At 38.9% G+C, this 22,212-nt stretch overlaps 1 protein-coding gene across 3 annotated transcripts in view; it reads left to right on the top strand.

The window, feature by feature from the left end:
- atp6v0a1b (ATPase H+ transporting V0 subunit a1b) overlaps window positions 1–18,218 on the top strand; it is a 30,293-nt gene extending 12,075 nt beyond the window's left edge. Inside the window, exons 9-22 of one of the 3 annotated variants that reach the window (XM_046833698.1) lie at window positions 277–370; window positions 1,468–1,680; window positions 7,133–7,283; window positions 7,443–7,582; window positions 7,861–8,021; window positions 8,364–8,454; window positions 8,560–8,678; window positions 8,801–9,017; window positions 9,202–9,309; window positions 11,215–11,322; window positions 16,025–16,042; window positions 16,666–16,783; window positions 16,869–17,040; window positions 17,477–18,218. In XM_046833698.1, coding sequence (XP_046689654.1) covers window positions 277–370; window positions 1,468–1,680; window positions 7,133–7,283; window positions 7,443–7,582; window positions 7,861–8,021; window positions 8,364–8,454; window positions 8,560–8,678; window positions 8,801–9,017; window positions 9,202–9,309; window positions 11,215–11,322; window positions 16,025–16,042; window positions 16,666–16,783; window positions 16,869–17,040; window positions 17,477–17,570 — 1,804 coding nt within the window. In that variant the 3' untranslated portion in view covers window positions 17,571–18,218. Of the gene's footprint in view, window positions 1–276; window positions 371–1,467; window positions 1,681–7,132; window positions 7,284–7,442; window positions 7,583–7,860; window positions 8,022–8,363; window positions 8,455–8,559; window positions 8,679–8,800; window positions 9,018–9,201; window positions 9,310–11,127; window positions 11,323–16,024; window positions 16,043–16,665; window positions 16,784–16,868; window positions 17,041–17,476 lie in introns of all 3 variants that reach the window. The other 2 variants (XM_046833697.1, XM_046833699.1) reach the window with 2 other exon arrangements.
- Window positions 18,219–22,212: the final 3,994 nt, after the last annotated feature.

Here is a 22,212-nt window from a genome sequence, read left to right as displayed (position 1 = left end):
ATATACATAATACACATCTTAAATCTTCTACCAGAAAGTTAATAACACTAAAAATCTTTCTATGGTTGACCAATTTCCATAGTTATTATGTTAAGGTGTTCAGTGGCTGGTGAGATAGAGGTGTTTATAAATGTATGCAAGACAACAGTTTTAAAACATGTTGTAAGACTCGAAAAGAGATTCAATTTATTAATCAATGCCTTTTATTAAATGTTCTACACATATCTTTTTTACTACTACCTTTCACCTATATTTATTCATGAATTCATTTATTAGGTTTCGCGCATCCCTGTACCCCTGTCCTGAAACCCCACAGGAGAGGAAAGAAATGGCAGCTGGTGTCAGCACCCGCATTGATGACCTTCAGATGGTATTTATAATTTATAGGGAGCTAAATTTTTTAAGAATTTTATGACCAAAATCAATTAGGGATTAACAAATGGACAGAATATTATTTTTCACTCAGGTTTCAACTGCTCAATTCCAGGATTTTTGTTCCATGAAAAATTTGATAATTATCTTAACCCAGCAACCACTTGGCAAATTTTCTTTGCAAAAAGTGAAGAATTCCAGTAACAGATCTATGCAGGGGAGGTATACAGTGGAATAGAAATATATATGGTGCCTGCACAAATTGGGTCCATGTATTTTTTTGTTAAATTAGGCAGAAACGTATAAATGGATTTTATTTATATTATATATGTGTGTGTGCTTGTTCTATTCCTGTTAATGTAATCTGCATTTGAATATGCAAAATGTCAACATTCCTGGGCAAAAAAAATTGCCAAAGGTCAAAATGGCAAATACATTAAGCTTTAATAATATGCAGTATATTAAGGTTTTAATGGTTTTAATAACAGAAAAAAGCAAGAATTAAACAAAGGTGTTTCTATTTGGAGAAAATCTAGAAACATGGAAATTGATTTATGTAGTCTTCTTGTACCCAAAGGTAAAATCATGATAATCTAAGTAAAGCCCCATTAGTTTTATGCTAACAAGATTTTAATAATTTATACTGTATTTTTTGATACACTTTGTTAAAAACAACTATATCCTGCTCATTTATTCAGTTATATAATCAGCAATATAGCTGCAGCACAATGCATAACTCATTAGGATACAGGTCAATAGCTTCAATTAATGACCACATTTAACATCAGAAAAGGGGAAACATCTTTTTAGTATCAGGTGGGCTGGTTTGACTGTTTTGAGAATGCTGATCTGGGAATTTCACGCACAACCCTTTCCAGAGTATACACAGAATTATGCAAAAAACAGTGGGTCTGCAGACTGAAACACCTTATTAATAAGAGCAATCATAATAAAATACACTCTACTCTCTTGAATAAGAACAAATATGTTCTTATTAAAGTGGACAGTAGTGTCAAATGTCATTCTAAGATCAAGGGATATAGCCTTAACCAATCAAATCAATCTGACACAAATATCATGTGTTATTTAATGCAGGTGCTTAATCAAACTGAGGATCATCGGCAGAGGGTTCTTCAGGCTGCTGCTAAAACTTTGCGTGTGTGGTTCATCAAAGTGAGGAAGATGAAGGCCATCTACCATACACTGAACCTCTGCAATATTGATGTCACTCAGAAATGTTTGATTGCGGAAGTGTGGTGTCCTGTCTCTGACCTGGACTCTATACAGTTTGCCCTTCGGCGGGGCACGGTGAGGAAGCTTTATATCTTTAATCTATAAATCTTTGTTTATGTTTGCTCAATTTTAGACAGGGTGGCATGATGGTGGAGCAGGTAGCATCGCAGCCTCATAGCTCCAGGGTATTGGGTTCAGTTTAAAGTGTGGTTTATTGTCTGCACTGCTGAATTTCATTCACACTCACATTTTTTGTGTGGGTTCAAGTTATATTTTATATGATTTCATCTTTCATGGAAAAATACTACCAACCTTAATCCCAATTGGGGTTTTCTGTACTCACTAAGCTTGTATAAACCCAGCCATTGGCATTGCACAAGCCAGTGCACTCTTAGTGCTGGGCCCAAGCCCAGATAAATAGGCATTAGAACTTGTTTGCGTTAGGAAGGGCATCCAGCGTAAAAAATGGCAAATTAAAATTTGCAGATCACAAACATAAATTCCATTCCTGATTGGTCGAGGCCTAGGTTACCAACGACCAACACACATATTGTTAGCCAACAGGATACTGGTGGAAATTGGGCTACTGTTGGCTAAAAGAGGAGAAGGAGAGGAGGAAGACATTTACAAAGAAAGCAGAAGTGTAGAAGAGTGGAGTGGGTTGGTACGTTAAATGTTGGTACTATGACTAATAAAGGGAGGGAGTTGATAGCTGACATGATGGAGAGCAGATTGAAAAGAGCCTGGAGAGGTGGAGGTATGCGCTGGAGACAAGGGGAATGAAAGTCTGTAGGAGTAATACAGAGTACGTGTGTGAATGAGTTGACCTGGAGTCAACAGTGTAAAGTAATAGAGAGTGTGTTAGAGAAGTAAAGATAAGAGTGCAGTCAGGGTTTAGTGGGTGGAGGAGAGTGGCAGGAGTGATTTGTGATAAAAGGCATCTGCAAGAATGAAAGGGAAAGCTTAAATGACTGTGGTGAGACCTGCAATGCTGTATATCAAGTCAAGTCAAGTCAGGAAGCTTTTATTGTCATTTCAACCATATATAGCTGATGCAGTACACAGTGAAATGAAACAACGTTCTTCCAGAACCCAGGTGCTACATAAAACATCATAAAACAACAGTCACAGAAACAGAAAAAAAAAACACAGGGCCAAGAACTAGTAGAAAGATCCTCCCACATAAGGTACGTGTGCAAATGGTGCAAACAGTGCAAAAAGACAACACAAGACAGTGCAAGACAACACAGGACAGTGCAAGACAATACACAAAACACAAAATAGCTCCGCCAGTAAACCTGTCCTAACAAAATAAAATAAGGTGCACAGTAGCAGAAAAATGTAAACAATATTGTGCAATTAAACAAATAGCAGCAACAAAGATAATGTGAACAGTGGCAAAAATATGTGGACAGAATATTGTGCGAAAGAACAATTAGCAGTAATCCTGGAAGATGTGCAAAAACGGCATGTAAACATTTTTGTGGTAATGATTAGTGTGAGTGGTACTGAATGATGGGTGTGCGCAGTGATGTGTGTTGAGTCCTGTTTGTGCAGATCAGTCACACGAAGTGAGTATGAGTGTGTGTTGAGTCCGGTTTGTGCAGATCAGTCACACAGTTGTGTGTATGTGTGTGTGTGTGAGTGTGTGTGAGAGTTCAGTTCAGTTCTTTGTTGAGGAGCCTGATAGCTTGAGGACAAAAAATATTGCAGAGTCTGGATGTGGCGGCCCGAATGCTTTGGAACCACTTCCCTGATGGTAGGAGAGTGAAGAGTGTGTGTGAGGGGTCGTCCACAATGCTTTTTGCTTTGCGGATGCAGCGTGTGGTGTAAATGTCCATAATAGAGCGGAGAGAGACTCCGATGATCTTCTCAGCTGTCCTCACTATCCTTTGTAGGGTCTTGTGATCTGAGACGGTGCAGTTCTCAAACCAGGCAGTGATGCAGCTGCTCAGGATGCTCTCAATGGTCCCTCTGTAGAACATGGTCAGAATGGCAGGAGGGAAATGAGCTTTTCTCAGCCTTCCCAGAAAGTAAAAACGCTGCTGGGCTTTTTTGGTGATGGAGCTAGTGTTGAGTGACCAGTCAAGGTTATCCACCAAGTGAACACCAAGGAATTTGGTGCTCTTGACGATCTCCACTGAGGATCCATCGATGATCAATGGAGAATAGTCGCTCTGTGTTCTCCTGAAGTCAACAACCATCTCTTTAGTTTTGTCGACGTTCAGAGACAGGTTGTTGGCTCCACACCGTTGGTAACCGTTGCACCTCCTCTCTGTATGCTGACTCGTTGTTCTTTCTGATTAAACCCACCACGGTTGTGTCATCGGTGAACTTGATGATATGATTCGAGCTGTGCATTGCTACACAGTCGTGAGTCAGCAGAGTGAACAGCAGTGGACTAAGCACACAGCCCTGAGGGGCTCCAGTCAGGAAGTCCAGGATCCAGTTACAGAGGGAGGTGTTCAGGCCCAGTAAACTCAACTTCTCGATCAGGTGCTGAGGGACAATTGTGTTAAATGCTGAACTGAAGTCTATGAACAGCATCCTTACATAAGAGTCCTTGTTGTCTAGGTGGTTAAGGGCCAGATGAAGGGTTGTGGAGATAGCATCGTCCGTGGAGCAGTTTGGATGATATGCAAACTGCATGGGGTCCAGTGCGGGTGAAAGCTGGGTCTTGATGTGCCTCATGACGAGCCTCTCGAAGCCCTTCATCACGATGGGTGTGGGTGCAACAGGACAATAGTCATTGAGGCAGGAGACAGTAGACTTCTTCGGCATTGGAATGATGGTCGTTGTCTTGAGGCACGTCGGAACAATGGCGCTGCTCAGGGAGATGTCAGTGAAGACATCCGCTAGCCGTTGTGCACATTCCCTGAGCACTCTGCCAGGAATGTTGTCTGGTCCAGCAGACTTCCGTGGGTTTACTTTGCATAGAGCTTTCCTCACTTCAGCTGTGGTTAGACAGAGCACCTGGTCACTGGGAGGAGGGATGGTCTTCCTTGCCACCATGTTGTTCTGCACCTCGAACCGGGCGTAGAAGTTGTTCAACACATCTGGGAGGGAGGCGCCACGGTCACAAGCAGGTGACGTTATCTTGTAATTCGCGATCGCCTAGATGCCCTGCCACATGCGCCGGGTGTCTCCGCTGTTCTGGAAGTGGCCGTGGATTCTCTTTGCGTGTGCCCGCTTCGCCTCTCTGATGGCACGGGACCGTTTGGCCCTTGCTGTTTTCAAGGCCGCCTTGTCCCCTGCTCTGAAGGTGGAGTCTCTTGTATATTTTAGATACAGTGGCATTGACTAGAAGACAGAAGGTGGAGCTGGAGGTAGCAGAGCTGAAGATGCGGAGATTTTCATTGTAAGTGACGAGGATGGACAGGATTAGAAATTAGTTTATTAAAGGAACACGTTTTTGAGACAAGTTGAGGGAAGCGAGATTGAGATGGTTTGGACATGTGCAGAGGAGGGACATGGGGTATATAGGAAGAAAAAATGTTGAGGATGGAGCTGCCAGAAGGGAGTAAAAGAGGAAGGCCAAGGAAGAGGTTTATGGATGTGATGAGGAAAGGCATGCAGGTGGGTAATTTGTAAAGAGGCAGATGTAGAGTCCAGAGATATAGAGACAAATGCTCTGCTGTGCCCTAATGGGAGCAGCCTAAAGAAGAAGAAGATGAAGAAGACTACGTTTGTGTAATATCTATTGAAATTTGATTGCATTTATTATACACATTTTAAATAGAGATCCCCAATTTAACATCAGCTGATTTGTTAAAGTAAAGGGTTGATGTTTAAGTGCACTGCATTATGGGTAATTCTGGTGGTGAGTATGTTAGAGCTTTAGATTGACAATATCTCTCATAATTTCTCACCTTACTTATCATTGTGAAGGGAAAATACCTGAAAATATAGAAACTAAGAATTCTGGCCTCTGGCCTTGTATCTCCCTGATTATAGGGGCTCCACTGAAGGAGCCTACGGAACACATGAACCTTAATCCTCTTAGTCATTGCTCTCACTTCCTCCTGCCTACTTTTCTTTTCACTCTGTCGATCCCAATTCTGTTTTGCCAACCTCTTTCTTCTTATGCTTTTCTCTTCCTCATTTCATCACCATGTCTCTTTGTCTTCCTTTCTATTTCCAGATGTCACACCAAGTACCTTTCTAGCAGTCTCCTACATAGAACATAGTCCACCTGTGTGCACCTTTCTCCACTCTTATGTCACCCTATGATCCTTCTTCTTCAAATAAGTGTTCACCACTGACATTTTCATCCTTTTAGCAAAATCTACCACCATCTGCCCTTCCACATTCCACTCCTTAAAGCCATAACTACCCATCACCTCCTCATCACCTCTGTTTCCTTCACCTACATGCCCATTTAAATCTGCCCTAATTACCAATCTTTTATTCCTAGGTACCTCTTCTACCACTTCATCTTACTCACTCAAGAATTTTTCCTTCTCCTCCATTTCACAACCCACTTGTGGAGCATAAGCACTGATGACATTTATCATCGCCCCTTCAACTTCCAGCTTCACATTCATCACCCAGTCAGAAACTCTCTTCACCTCCACTACACTCTTACTGTACTCTTTCTTCAGAACCACCCCTACACCATTTCTCTTTCCATCCACACTATGATAGAACAGTGTAAACCCCCTTCCAATGTTCCTGGCCTTACTCCCTTTCCACTTGGTATCCCGAACACACAACATATCTACCTTTCTCCTCTTCATCATATCAGCTATCTCTCTCTCCCTTTACCATTCATAGTACCGACATGTAAAGTACCAACCATAACCTCCACTCTCCTACACTTATCCTTTCCCTGCCGTCTCTGTAGACGTCTTCCTCCTCTCCTTCTCCTCCTTTGGCCAACAGTAGCCCAATTTTCACCAGTACCCTGTTGGCTAACGATACCTGTGGCGGTCCTCGACTGACCAGTATGAATTTCTCTTTCGTGATCCGCATATTTGATTTGGCACATGTTTTACGCTGGATGCCCTTCCTAACGCAACCCTCCCCATTTATCCGGGCTTGTGACCGGCACTAAGAGTGCACTGGCTTGTGCCTCCCTAATGGCTGGGTTAGATCTAATGCATTTAATTAACACTATTATGCACATCAGAGCTGTTAAGTGTAAACTACTCTTTTTTAAATTTGTAATTATTTCTGGTGCATCTGAAGCCAACCCTAGGAACACAGGCGAGACCCACCTCAGATAAGGAATCAGTGAATGCATGCACATTTGCACATCCTGGCAATTTACCATAGCAAAGCTTCCTACCTGTGTTTTGGACATTGTAAGGAAAATGAAGAGCTCAGAGGAGAACATACAATTTTACACAGACAGTAACCTAAGGTCAGGATTGAAATAGAGACCCTGAGCTGGTGACAGTACCCAATTCACCATGATAGGTTCTTAAATGAGGAAAAGGAAATATTTTTATTAATGAATCATTACTTGTAACATATATTTCTAGTGTATCATTATTATGAGGTTGAGTAACTGTTATTAACCTTGCAGGAGAGGAGTGGATCAACTGTTCCTTCCATCCTGAATAGGATGCAGACTAAACAGACTCCACCTACCTACAACAAGACAAACAAATTCACCTCTGGCTTCCAGAACATTGTGGATGCCTATGGAATTGGAACCTACAGAGAGATCAACCCAGGCAGGATGCAAATATTTATATTACGAGTAGATTAAGTTGGTCAAATGTTTGTTCAAATCAGTTTATTAAGATTATTTGGCATCAAGTTTTACATTTCGCCAGAAAGTACAAATTTCCTATTAAGATTTTCCTAATCTTATTTTTTTGTGTGTGTTGTAGCACCCTATACTATCATCACCTTTCCATTTCTGTTTGCTGTGATGTTTGGAGACATGGGTCATGGTGTGCTTATGACCTGTGCTGCTCTCTACCTTGTCATCAGAGAGAGTCGCCTACTTGCACAGAAGCGTGACAATGAGGTTTAAGTTTGTGTTTTATTTATATCCAAATTTCTCTGCATTATAATCCTTTTTTTGTAAAAGTTTAGAATGTTACTTTAATAATTCACTATTATACTTTTTAGTCACTTTAAGGAAATATTCAAAATTATTTGAGGTTTTGTGTAAGTGCATATCCCATAGTATTCATATTGTATATAGTATAGCTATTTTGGTACTACAGAACATATATATATTTTTTAAAGCTGACGCTCTAACTCTTTTTCTCATTCTGTCCTGCTTTTTATGCATGTATGTAGATGTTCAACATGATCTTTGCAGGCCGGTATATTGTCCTTTTAATGGGCTTATTTTCAATATACACTGGCATGATCTACAATGACTGCTTCTCAAAATCACTCAACATGTTTGGATCTGGCTGGAGCATCAAGGCCATGTTTGGCACCAAAGGAAACTGGTCGTAAGTTTATCAGACTTTTAAGAGGTTAAAAGGAACAATAGTTACAATAAACAATTAATACACATAGCAGTAAATACACAGGATAAATGAAACATGTTGTGCGGGCAAAATTTTTTTAAATGGACTGTAAGTTATTGTACTGTAGTAGCAGTATTGCCAGCAAAAAGAGTCTTAATTAGTAAAGCAGCGCTTAGAGAACAACTCTCTAGAATTATTTTGTATATGTGAAATGAACACAGGTTTTATCAACATTAAGACTTAGATTAATTTGATTCTTGCAAGTTTAATTTTTTTTTATATTTGATTTGCCAAAAAAAATTTTTGTTACTTTTCTTTGTGTAGGTTTGAGATTCTTGATGAAAATCCAGTGCTGCAACTTGACCCAGTTGTACCAGGCGTATTTGGTGGGCCATATCCTCTGGGTATTGATCCAGTAAGTAACACTAACACAATAAACAATATTTTGTGCCAGCATTTAGAACAATATATTGAAGGCTTGAGGCTTGATGTAATTCCTCCTGTGACTTATCCCTGCTAGATCTGGAACATTGCTACAAACAAGCTAACCTTCCTGAACTCATTTAAAATGAAGATGTCAATCATTCTAGGAGTGATTCACATGTTGTTTGGAGTCACTCTTTCTCTCTTCAATCACCTGTGAGTATTTTGTGTGTGTGTCTGTGTTCAAAATAATTTTAGTCCTATTCTTTATTCCTTTTTGTATTTTCTAAGGACAAGTATATGTTATATTACAATTTGTATTACCTGTGTGTTCCCAGGTACTTTAAGAAGCCGCTAAACATCTTCCTGGGTTTTATCCCTGAAATTGTGTTTATGAGTTGCCTTTTTGGTTATCTGATATTACTGATCTTCTACAAGTGGACAGCCTATGATGTGACCACTTCTAAAGATGCTCCAAGTCTTCTTATTGCCTTCATCAACATGTGTCTTTTTAACTACAATGATCCAACTAATAAACCGCTTTACAGAGGACAGGTAAAAATAATTACACATGAATATAATATAATATATAGTTATCATTTGTGCAGAAAATGTCCTTTTCTCAGGAGTGCTGCAACGGGAATATGTGTTAAATTTAAAGCTATTTTACTAAGTTCTTATTTACCTGCATGGTCAGTATATCATACATATGGCAATATGTTACATGTCCTTTTTTTAGATGGGTATCCAGTGTTTGTTGGTGGTTATTGCTTTGAGCTGTGTTCCCTGTATGTTGGTGGTGAAGACCATGGTGCTTCGTCGTCAGCACCTGTGGAAAAAGCACTTGGTATGTTCCCATAGTCCACTGTCCTTTCAGATTTTTTTTGTTGTCAGTTGTTCCAGCGAACAAATCAATTCATATAAATAAATACCTATCCTGGTTACTATTAGTTAGTTAGAATATTCAAATTTCACCAATTATTGAACTATAACATATATAGTTTATATGAGTGTACAATTAGAAATTTTAAATTAGAAATGTTAAAATTTTAATAGCAATTTATTATACACATAAAGTAAAATATAGTGTTGTGAAAAAGTTTGTGAAAAAAGATGAATGATTTCTTTTATATTTTTCTCAAATGTAATAATTTTAGATGTTCAAGCTAAATTTAATGCAGACAATACAGCCTTAATACAGCCTCGCACAGGTGCCCACTTGCTTGCTGCACTTCCGCTCCCTTGCATCACATTCTAAAAAAAAATTTAAATAATAATCATCTCTTGCATTGATGAAAATGGTTATTTAATCCACTTTCCTTATTTAATTAGTCAAACAACAAAATGTAAGTAATAATTATATAGCAAAATGTAATTTAATTTAATTGGATAACTACACTAGACACAATCAGACAAGATTAATGACAGCCTTGTTAAATATCTTTTTAACTTAAATGGACTATTTTTAGCAATTTGAGATATTGTCTAAAATGTCTAAAGGGGGTTTAGACTTCAAACAGTGGCAATTCTTTTCACATGTAATTGCCATATGGGGAACCTTTAAATACACATAAAAAACTACAGACCTTATTCACCTCATGTAAGATCAGTGTTCATAAGTTGGAGAGAAATTATACATTTCAAGGCAAGAGGAACATAAAGGTTTATTTTACATTTGCCACTTTGACCTCTAAGTCTTATAATGTGTAATGTCAGAAAAAATGTCAGGTATAATGTCAGAAAACCAACTTGATAAATCCCAAAATTAAAAAAACGTTCTGTGAAATTGATGATTCAAAAGTAGAACTTTTGCTAGACGAGTCCTCTTACATTTGTCTTAAAGCTAAGACTTTTAAACAAATAAATAGTTAAAAAATATTAATATTATACCAACAAACAAATATGGTGGTGGTAGTGTGATGATGTACTGTATGACTGCTTTTTCTGCTTCAGGACCTTGGTAACTTGTCATGTGATGGAACCATGAATTCTGCTCTCAAAAAAAAGAAAGAAAAAAAAATCCTCATTAAGAATGTCATCAGTCTATGATTTGAAGCTCTTGCACAGTTAGGTTACAAGTAGGTTATAAATGTCACTTTCCAAAACACAACAGCAAGTACAGCTATAAATTTCACAAAAAAAAAAATAGAATTAAAGTTCTGGAGAGGTGTAGTCCTGACCTAACTGAGATGATGTGGCAGGAATGGGCAGGTCATGCTCAAACACATTTCTGAATTAAAGCACTTCTACAATAAGGAGTGGGCCAAAATCCTTTCATTTCTCCATTTATCTAAAGCATTTGGCACCATTACCAGGTGGTACAACCAGTTATTAGCTTGTCTTAAATAACATACTTAGGTACAAATAATAAAAAAAAAAGGACACATAAATAATATTAAAATCATAATTATAAAAATAAATGACTTTTTCACAGCACTGTTAATAGAAACTAGAGAAACCCCCCAACCCCCCAAAAAAGGAAAATACAACAACCATAAAATAATAATAATAATAATTATTATTTTTGTTATTATTATTATTATTATTATTATTGTACTTTGGGATGGGTAGCTATCCAGTACACAGGCAGTGCCATTTATACACAGCACAACGGGCATCTGGCATGCTGTGAGCCATTTAGAATTTTGTTGGGTTTTGTATTTAGTCCCAGAGGAGGGAGGCAAGCCCTGCTCAGAAAGTAGAAACTTTAGAGCAAGCAGGCACCTGCTCATCCACCGGACTCACTCAACAGGGCACACAGAAGTTTGGGGGAGTCCGAGTCGGGAATGGACCCACTGAGGATGAGGCAGAGATCATTGAGCACGACCAGCTATCCCAGCATTCTGATGATGCAGATGAGGTGGGTGGAAATTGCGACTGCTGCTGAGTACTACTAATGACTGAGCTGGTATACCAAATGCATTAGAGAATAAACTGACATATTTAAGACAGTATTTATTTTGAGAATTAGTGCTCCAACATCAGCTGCAGAATTTCTTGCATTCTTTTAGCAGAATGTGTAAAATGCCTACACATTGTATTTAATGGCAAGAAACCATTGTAAAGGATCTTGGAGCACTCCATAATACTTCAGTCATATTCTAGGTTTAGTGGTTTGTCTTTTTAAAATCAGACAATTACTCATCAACAAATTTGGATACAGAGTATTTTTGGTGTTTATGTATGTTATACTAATCTTCTGCATTAAAACTTTAATCTTTTATCATTAACAACTAGGCTTGAAATATTTTGGAACTTATCAGAATTCCTGATACCATCAGTTTTCACAAGGGCCTTTTGAATAATAGATGAAAAGAATTTTAATGCAATGAAACAATTATCCACCACCATATTTACATTTAAAGCACACCATCTCTTGACTTATAAAGGAATAACATCAAGAAAAATGTGATTGGCCAATAAATTTGATTTAGGTAAATTGAATTAATACAAAAAATACAAAATAATAAATAAATAAAAAAAAAAACAGAATAAGAAGTGTCAGATATATAGATGCCTATGATATAAATGATATAATTTAGTAGCCTTTTATTTAATTAGGACATTGTCATTCATAACGATTGGAGTGCTTCTGTGTATTACTAGACAAAATAACAAAAATATGATTTAATGTATATGATCAAAGTCCAATTTGTTTGGATTCTGAACACCTGCAACAGACACTTACTGAGCCCTTCCCTAACTACAGGATTATGACGTTAGCAATGGGCAAAGTGCACCATAGAAACAACGAAAGCACTACTGTCCACTACTGTCAAACCTCCTCTTGTAGTTTAGCAACTAGGAGTAAAAGAAACAGTAAATATTTTTATCACCACATTATCTGTGTAAAGTTGCATTGAGACAATGTTCATTGTTGAAAGCGCTATACAAATGAAAATGAATTTAATTGAATATGGCTACAGAGTCGACTAAGAAGATAATAGAAGCAAAGAGGATAGGAAACCAGCACTTGAACAAGAGATGTTAGTAGAACTGCTACAGAAGATTAGAGTTTATAGCTCAAGGAATATTAGAACAGTTACAGTATCTGCTATAATTTAATTTGTATAGAGAATTAAATGATAGACATCAGAAAGCAGCTTTAAGGAAATACAGGGTGTCCCAAAAATCTCCATATTTACTGATCAGGCATAACATTATGACTATCTGCTTAATATTTTGTTGGTCCGCCTTTTGCTGCAAAACAGTCCTGACCTGTCAAGCATTAACAGCATTAACATTTTTGGCAATTTGAGCAACAGGAGCTCGTCTGTTGGATCGGACCACACGGGCCAGCCTTCACTCCCTATGTGCATTAATGAGCCTTGGCCACCCAAGACCCTGCGAACGGTTCACCACTGTTCCTTCCTTGGATCACTTTTGATAGATACTGACAACTGCAGACCGGGAACATCCCACAAGAGCTGCAGTTTTGGAGATGCTCTGACCCAGTCGTCTAGCCATCTTAGTAATTTGGTCCTTGTCAAACTCGTTTAGACCTTACACTTGCCCATATTTACTGCTTCTAACACATCAAATTTGAGGACAAAATATTCACTTTGCTGTCTAATATATCCCACCTACTAACAGTTGCCATGCTGAAGAGATAATCAGTGTTATTCAATCACTAGTCATAATTTTATAAGGTAATGATGTTATGCCTGGTCAGTGTATATAGGAAAATAGTTTCCTACTAAAAACTTTCTTTCAGCTTCTCCCATTAGGGGTCGCCACAGCGGATCATCCACATGTTTGATTTGGCACATGTTTTTACTCTGGATGCCCTTCCTAACGCAACCCTCCCCATGTATCCCAAGCCCGGATAAATGGGGAGGGTTGCGTTAGGAAGGGCATCCAGGGGCATCTAGTGGTTAGGATGCGGCCCGGGTTCGATCCCCGTGCCGCATCCTAACCACTAGACCACCAGGGAACCGAAAATAGTTTCTTGCTAAACTTGCTAAATATCCACCTTGCCTATTTTAATCACATTGAATGTTTCAGTAAGATTAGAACATACTGTATTAGAACATACACTAGAATATACTGAAATCATTCTTATGGCTTGATTGGGAATCTGTTAAAAGATTTTGGTGGATAGCAGCATTATAGAGGTGAGTACATTCACAACTTACTTAGCTCCTTCTGCACCATGAAGCTCATTGGGCGGGAAGGTTTCTTCAGCGGGGTGGATCAGCCGATGTGGTCTCAGCTTCGTCCCATGAGATACCAATGGCTTTAAGGTCCTTGATAAAAGTGAGACAGCAAGTCGGTCTTGGTCACCCTTGTTTTCTCTTGCTGCGGGATGGTTTCCACAGGATGGCATGCATTCACAATACATACATAACATGATATTGAATATAAAATCTGAAATATTGACAAAGGTTTGTGGACATCTGGCCATAAGATTAATTTGTGTTTTTTTAAACATTCCATTCCATATTTGGTTCCCAATTGCTGTTATAATAACCCTCACTCTTGGTGGAGTATGGAATTTGGTTGTGGAGTTATGTGAAAGTTCAGCCCCAAGGGTGTTAGTAACATCAGTTACTGATGTAGGGTGATAAGGGGTGCAATCACTGTTCAGTTTATCCCAGGCTCAGTGGGGTTGAGGTTAGTGTTCTAAAACAGGACCCATTTAAGATACATTAATGCAAACTATATCTTCATGGAGCTCCCATTGTGCACAGGGGCATTGTCAAGCTGGAACTGGTTTGCGTCTCCTAGTGGGTCTCACAGTGTTCTGTTCCAATATGTCATGGTCCATTTAGTGCTTATTGATCAATAATAAGCAAGACAGATATGATAGTAGCAGTTATAAAGATTGTATGCAAGGAATGCAGTATGGCTAAGGTATGACCATCACAGTTTATGACCACCAGGAGATACTATGTAATCAGAATTTTTTATGTCCTTCACACATCCCTCAATGTAATTAATCTTGTGTACATTTTTAAAGATTTACTTTAACTGGACAGAGGTTTAAATTTATTTTCAGTGAAAAATCCTTTAATAACATAACAGCTTTACATACCTTGACATCTGCAGTTATTTTCCCCAAACATTCAGCTGAGACATTTTTGCCATGCCCCTTGTAAAACTAACCAAAGGTGTTCAATGCTTATTTGATATTTCTCAGGCATCAGATCATTGTCTTGTATGGTGAAAGTTGGTTTCAATTAGCCTTAGTCCAGATGAAATTGTATGCTTATGAAGTATGGAATTATTTGAAAGTATAGTCATGTTGACTCAGTATTCCTCAGTATTGTTTTCAGTATTTGTAAACTTTAATGCTTTTGCTTAAAACCATTAAGCTTTTACCTCCATGTTTGACTGTGGGTATGAGGCAGTCTGGTAACATCTCTCCTGTTCTATGTCTTACATCTCTCCTGTTCTAGGTCTTACATCTCTCCTGTTCTAGGTCTTACATCTCTCCTGTTCTAGGTCTTACATAAGTTCTTCTGTTACAACAATAAATGTCATACTTGTTCTCATCTGTAAACAAAGCTTTATTTTAGTAATGTACTGTCTAATTCTTGTGGTTTTTTTTGCCTTTTGCCTAATTTATTGCATAGAAACAAAAAAAAGTTTGGGTGTTTCAAAACTTTTAAAAAGCAAAGTAAAGCTTTTTTCCGTAAAACATAAACATTAAATTATTCTGAACTTTAAGTTAGCCAGTCGTATTATGCTGATGTTGATGTTAGCATAAAAAAGGATAAATGGGAGAAATGTCTTCTCACTGACTTATTTATATAGATACTGGTGATATATGGATTAGTTGGTGTATATCAGAAACTGTTGTTCTTTGATGTCTTTAATACAGAATGTTTTTTTTTTTTACATAGAATGATGTGAAAAAAATTAAGCATCCAGTGGGAGGCAGACTGGCCTGACCAGCAAGATAGCTGTAGTATCTTAAACAAACACTCTTTACAACCATAGTAAGCAGAAAAATTATCAGAATGAACAACACATTGAAACTTGAGGAGCATTTGGTAAAACAGCAAGGAACATATTAGGTTCCTGTTCTATTAGTCAAAAACAGGAATCTGAGGCCCCAGGGTGCACAGTCCCACCAAACCTGGACAGTCGAAGCTAAAACAAATCGCTTAGTCTTTTTCACAGTCTTGTAAAATGTTCAGAGTTTTTGACCAAGAATGCCTCAGATACTGGTTCTTTGTAGACAGGAGAGAAACCCATTACCCAAAACTATTAATCAAAGAAGCAATCATGCCATGGATAAAGTAAATTTTTTATTGCCATTATATATATTATATGATAGTTGGTGTGAACAATAAATAATGCTCTTGACCTGTATACACATGATTCATGCATTGCACCGCTGTCAGATGATTGAATAATTTTAAAACTACAGAAAAAAAAGAGCAGGTGTACAGGTGTTGAAGTGAATGGTGAGTGAATTTTCATTTTAAATGAATAATCTAATGTATGCATAATGACTGTACAGGTGAAGTGTACAAGTGAAGCAAAAAAGAATAAAAAAAAAATTACAATTGCTTTTTAAACCACCTGAATCACTTCTATTTCCGCTCCTGTTCAAGCACTCAGAGGAAGAACCGGTAAGTTTGTGTGTGTGTGTGTGTGTGTGTGTGTGTGTGTGTGTGTGTGTGTGTGTGTGTGTGTGTGTGTGTGTGTCAAAACAAAAAAATAATTAATATAAGGGATGTTGGATATCGGATTCTATTCTGTGGTCTAAATTTACTCTATGCTTCTACTCATCTATTTATGATCCATTTGTACATGCATACAATAATAAAAAGTGCATATACTTTAGGTTATTCACTGATAAGGACTGTGTGGACTGCTTTGTTTAACTGGTTGCTCTGGGGGTTAGTTCAGGAAGGGGAGAATTGGCTTGTTATCTACAACAACTCTATTGTTTTTAGATGAAATGACTCATTGTAGCATACTCAATAAGAGGATATGGGGATGGAAAAAAGTATGGTCAGGTTTGGCATGTGCACTTTATAGCTTCTTGACTGTTGACTCTGAAAAGCACAGAATATTCTATGGGAGGGTGGGGAACACAGATAACTTTGAAATTGGAAAAAAGCTTTTTTTTTCCAACCTTAAACATTTTGGTTAAAAATAATTTTTTGCTGTATGCTATACAAATAGAGCATGGATTTTGATATTGGTACCTGTCATTTGTAGTAATCTGTCTGTTTTCATTTTGCTGCAGTTTAACTTTGGGGATGTAGCTGTCCACCAGGCCATCCACACCATTGAATACTGTCTTGGTTGTATTTCCAACACTGCCTCCTTCTTGCGTCTTTGGGCTCTTAGCCTGGCCCATGCACGTGAGTGACCAGTGTATGCACACACCACACAAATGCAAGCATATGTACAGATATTCAGTTCATTCTCTGTCTTTCTTTTTCTCAGAACTCTCAGAGGTGTTATGGGGAATGGTGATGCACATGGGCCTGGCCTCCAAGAGTGGTGGCGGATTCTTTGGCTTATGCATTATTTTCCCAGCCTTTGCCACACTTACTGTGTGTATTCTACTTGTCATGGAGGGTCTGTCTGCATTCCTACATGCTCTGCGACTGCACTGGTATGTCTCATGCTCCAAGACATGAAAAGGGAAGCCTGTGTGAGAAAAATAGAGGAGTGAGCATTAACTTGTTTAAATGTTTATGTGGAAATTTAAATGATAAATTCTTTCCCTATTCACCTATCCAAGCATATCTTGCTCTGTGTCATCTCTAGGTGCTTCTCCAATATCTTTAATAATATAAATATAAAACATGTATACTGTGTTTGCATGCATTAAGTGCATATTTATAAGCAGCCACCAGCCCATTAAAAAAAAAAAAAAAGGCTAATGCATTAAATTTAAAGTGAACATCTATGGATCCAGAATGATGGATCAGAAAGTGTTGCTTAGATTACTAGGCATAATGTATTTTTTTTTTTCCTAAATAATATTTAAGGAGAACTAAGGGATTTTAAATTATTGGTGTTTGTAACCTATGTTTGTTTCCATCCAGGGTTGAATTCCAGAACAAGTTCTATACAGGACAGGGATTCAAGTTTGTGCCCTTCTCATTTGAAAGCATCCTTGAGGGGCGTTTCGACGAGTAAAACCACTGTTCACACTGCCTAAAAATTGCAGGTCTTCATAGCATTCTCTTTTGCATGGATCAGATCTTGTTGTGAATTGTGTGTAATATTGTATGTACCCTTAAACTCCAAATGCACACTAGAAAACCATTGTGTTAGCTATTTTATGTCCTGTTCTTAGCGGTTTTACATTTATGGTTTCTAAAATTATCAGTGTTCTATATTAATTTGAAGCCCTTAAGAAGAAATATGTGTGATGTGTGATATTGTTAAGCACAGTGACAGCAGTAGATATAAGTCAATGTTGGTAATATTCTGAATTGCAATATTTTGATGTCATATCTTGGGGCCATATTCAGAGTATGTGGTTTATGTGCAAAGGTAATTTAAATATTTATACAGGGAAATGTTCTTATATTTCAGAGACATGTTACACAGTTGCTTGGGCAGGAAACAGTGAAGTTTTGTCTACAACAAAAGTAAACGCTTGCCTTTTAGCCCAAAACCAACCAAGTATAGAAACTATGAAATGGAGAAAGAGCATTTTTCCCTTTGCTGTATAAGTAACATGGTGTAACTAAATGTAAGAGACAATTTAAAAATGAAAAAAATATACAAAATGTGAATAAGAAAATGATCACTGAAATAAATCCTGCTGCATGAACAGAATCCACTGTAGATGTTTACTTGTTAACTGAATGATGTAAATGCAGGAAATTTTTTATTTTGTTACGCATTTAGTTCACTATTTAGAGTTGTCAAATTTTATTCATAAAAACTTTGGTCCACAAGGACTTTAAAGGATTCATTAATAAATTGATAGTGTACACTCCTGGCAAAAATTATCTTAATAATATTATTAATTAGAAAATTAGCAGGAATGAAACAAATAAACTTCTGAGGCCCAGTACCATTATCGGTTCATTTAATTACTGCAGTTGACCGCTTATACAATTTGTATGCAAAGGTAAATAAATGTTTGTGTTTTACAAATGTCTGGGTATTAAAAAAATTAAATGTACTGATTAAATGCCACACTTGATAGAGCCCATCAAGGGCCTGATAATAAGCTAATTTGCCATTTTTAGGATTCACCTTTTTTTTTTTTGTTTGCCCTGAATTGTAATATTGGCGTGTATTTCATGTTGGTGTCATGCAGCAACAAACGGAGGCAAAAGCCGGGGTAGAAGTCGATGTATGTTTATTGAAACGGAGATCGATACACAAAACACACACAAACACACACACACACACACACACACACACACACACACACACACACACACACACACGGCAGTCCATGAAAACCCGGAGAGAGAGATAGCCGTGGTACACCCTGGAGGGGCGAGGTACACAAAGTCCAGGAGCGAACGAACGGGAGTGAAAAGGGTAATCCGGGGTGCGATTTGGAGGAAAGCGCGGCCGTAGAGAGAGTGGAGTCGGGACGGAAGAGAACGTAATGGGATACGCATACACACCAACACATACCAACAATAACGGAGAAAGGAGTGAGTGCAAGTGAGTGTGAGTGAGTCCGGTGCCCCAAAGGCGGCACCGACGCCTAACCCACAGAACGCCCAGTGGACCAGGGCACTCGGAGGAGGACCCCTCCATTCGTCCAGGGTCGAAGGGGACCCAGTCGGAATCGCCACGGAACCGGGGAAAGCAGGGAAGGACCCGAGGCGGATCGACCACCCTTGCGTAGAGCCGGAATAGAACAACGCCCCCAGCGGAGGTCCGGAACGGAGCACAGTCCAAAGGCGGAGGCCAGAAAAGGAACAAAGCCCTCAGCAAAGACCAGAGGCAGCGCGATGCCCTCAGCGGAGACTGGAGAAAGAGAGATGTCCACCACAGAGACCTGGAGCGGAGCGACACCCACGGCGGAGACCGGAGGCCGGGCGATGTCATCAGTGGAGACCGGAGGCGGAAAGACGCTTCCGATGAAGGACAGGGACCCGGCAGCGCCCGCAGCGGAGTCCAGAGGGCGAGTGGCATCCACGGGAGACCAAAGGCTGGGAGACGCCCTGGGTGGTGTTCAGGGGCGGAGTAACACCCACTGCAGAGGTCTGGAGCGGAGTGACACCCAGACTCCGGCGGAGACCGGAGACTGAGCGACGTCCGCCACGGAGACCCGGAACGGAGCGATGTCCACCGCGGAGGACTGGAGCAGAGAGGTGTTCTCCAAGGAGGCCTGGAACAGAGCGAAACCCTTGGCGAAGACAGTGCAGTGTCCTCCGCGGAGACCAGAGGCTGCATGACGCCCACCGTGGAGTACTGGCGCATAGATATGTTCTCCAAGGAGACCGGAAATGGAGTAACCTCCTCAGTGGAGACTGGAGGCTGAGCGTCGTCCTTGGCAGAGGTCTGGAGCTGAGAGACGCCCACCCTGGATGTCAGGAGCAGAGCGACGCCCTCTGCGGAGGTCTGGAACGAACTACGGCCGGGACTACGGCGGTAACCCCATCATGTCTTTCCCTTTCTTTTCTTTTTTTTGTCCTCCTTTTCATTGTCCTTTTATTCCTTTTTAGGGGTCCATTATTCTGTCATGCAGCAACGAACGGAGGCAAAAGCCGGAGTAGAAGTCGCAGTATGTTTATTGAAACGGAGAGTGATACACACACACACACACACACGGCAGTCCATGGAAACCCAGAGAGAGAGAGATATCCATGGGAGGGGCGAGGTCCACAAAGTCCAGGAGCAAACAAACGGGAGGGAAAAGGGTAATTTCCTCCAAAGTGCACCCGTAGAGAGAGAGAGAGAAAGTGTGTGTGGAGTCCAGAACGGAAGAGAACGTATCGGGATACGCATACGCACCAACACATACCAACAATAACGGACAAAGGAGTGAGTGTGAGTGAGGGGCTTATGAAGGAGCGTGGCTGAGTGATAATGAGCCCCAGGTGTGCACAATTGAAGCCGGGAGCTTCAGAGAACACGGAGGCATGACAGCTGCTGAAGGGGGCGTGGCAGGTGGATTCCTGACAGTTGGCCTTGTTTGGAATTGCGTATTGTTGGGGTTTTTTTTACATATTGTTTTTAAGTCTATGAATACCCAAAAGGTTTCAAGAGTTCTTACAATAAAAACTAACTAACTAAATAATTTGCTAGATTTTGGCATGGGAACCAACATCTCTGCCAAATCTTCTATATTAAATACTCTTTACAGACACATTACTCCAAATACTACCCTTGGTAAATAACAATAATAATTATATCAACGTTGTGGTTGAATAAACACAATTTAGAAATTTAGAAATATAACAAAAAAATAATAATAATTAAAAACCCTATAAATCTAAGAATATAAGCAAGTATAATAATTATTCTTCACACCTTCTCCAATTATTCAAAATCTCACTAAGGTGTATTAGGCACTTTTGACAGTAACAGGATATAAAGTATTCTTTATTCATTGTAAATGTTTTTTGACGATAACTTTTCTATGGTAGAGTAGTGGTTTTGCTATTGCAACATAACTACCATAGGAAAGGAAGCAGAAGCAGATGTTTCCCCTGTAAACACTGAAAGCTGATGAAGTTGAGAATGCTTTAAGGCTGACTTCACTTTTTTCAGAAGGTGCAGTTCACATTATCTTTGCTTATAACAAGTGCAAACATGAGTTACAGATATTGGTTCCAGATAATGGATCTGTCTCAAGGACCTCACAGAGCCCCAGGTCCACAACTATATTATTGTTTAATAGCAGCAATAACTATAATCTATCATATCTATTCATTTTTAAAGCAAAAACAGACACTCCTCATTTACTGATGTTAGTAGATTTTTAATTGTGTGTATTGTTTCCATCATACTGTGAAAAGTTGCATATTGTTTTGGTTTATCAGTATATGCACAAACAGTTGTGTGAAAAAGTGTTTGCCCCTATTTTTTTGCATGTTTGTCACACTTTAATGTTTCAGATCATCAAAATAATTCAAATATTAGTAAAAGATAACACAAGTGAACACAACATGCAGTTTTTAAATAGGGATTTTTATTATTGAGTGAAAACAAAATCCAAAAGTACATGGCCCTGTGTGAAATGAAGAAATTCATTGTATTAACATAATATAACTAATGTAATATGATTGGTTTCTATTAATATTAGATGCTGTTTGACACATATTGTTTCAGGGGGTCCCTGTCCAAAGTCTCACCACCTCCATCACCTAAGAGGTCCTTGACCTGAAAAACGTTGAAGACCCTTGGAAAAGAAAAAGAGCAACAGTTCAAACTGTGGAAATAATACAGCACTGACCCCTAGAGGACATATTCTCGGGGAGTTTTTCCTTGCCACAGTCGCCACCGGCTTGCTCATCAGGGACAAACTTACTTATAAAGAACATATTCACTTTTAATCACCACATTATCTGTGTAAAGCTGCTTTGAGATAATATTAATTGTTAAAGTGCTTTTGACAAATAAAAATGAATTGAAATTGAATTGAATATCCATGTTAAATTATGAAGAATGATCTCTTATTTTTATTTTTATTTGTAATAGTTGTTTGTAATCACCTTGTAACCTTCCCCACATGCACATTAGCCAATGCCCCAGAGATTTTCCATGCTCTGTCATGAATCTCATGCTACCTATGATTCAATTTAATTACTTTTTAGATATATAGAGGTAAAGCAGCTAAACAGAGATTAAGCAGTTA

The sequence above is a fragment of the Silurus meridionalis genome, chromosome 21 (assembly GCF_014805685.1).
Source record: "Silurus meridionalis isolate SWU-2019-XX chromosome 21, ASM1480568v1, whole genome shotgun sequence".
NCBI lineage: Eukaryota > Metazoa > Chordata > Actinopteri > Siluriformes > Siluridae > Silurus > Silurus meridionalis.
Note: the sequence above shows the minus strand (reverse complement) of the source record. Positions and strands in the feature narration are given on the sequence as shown.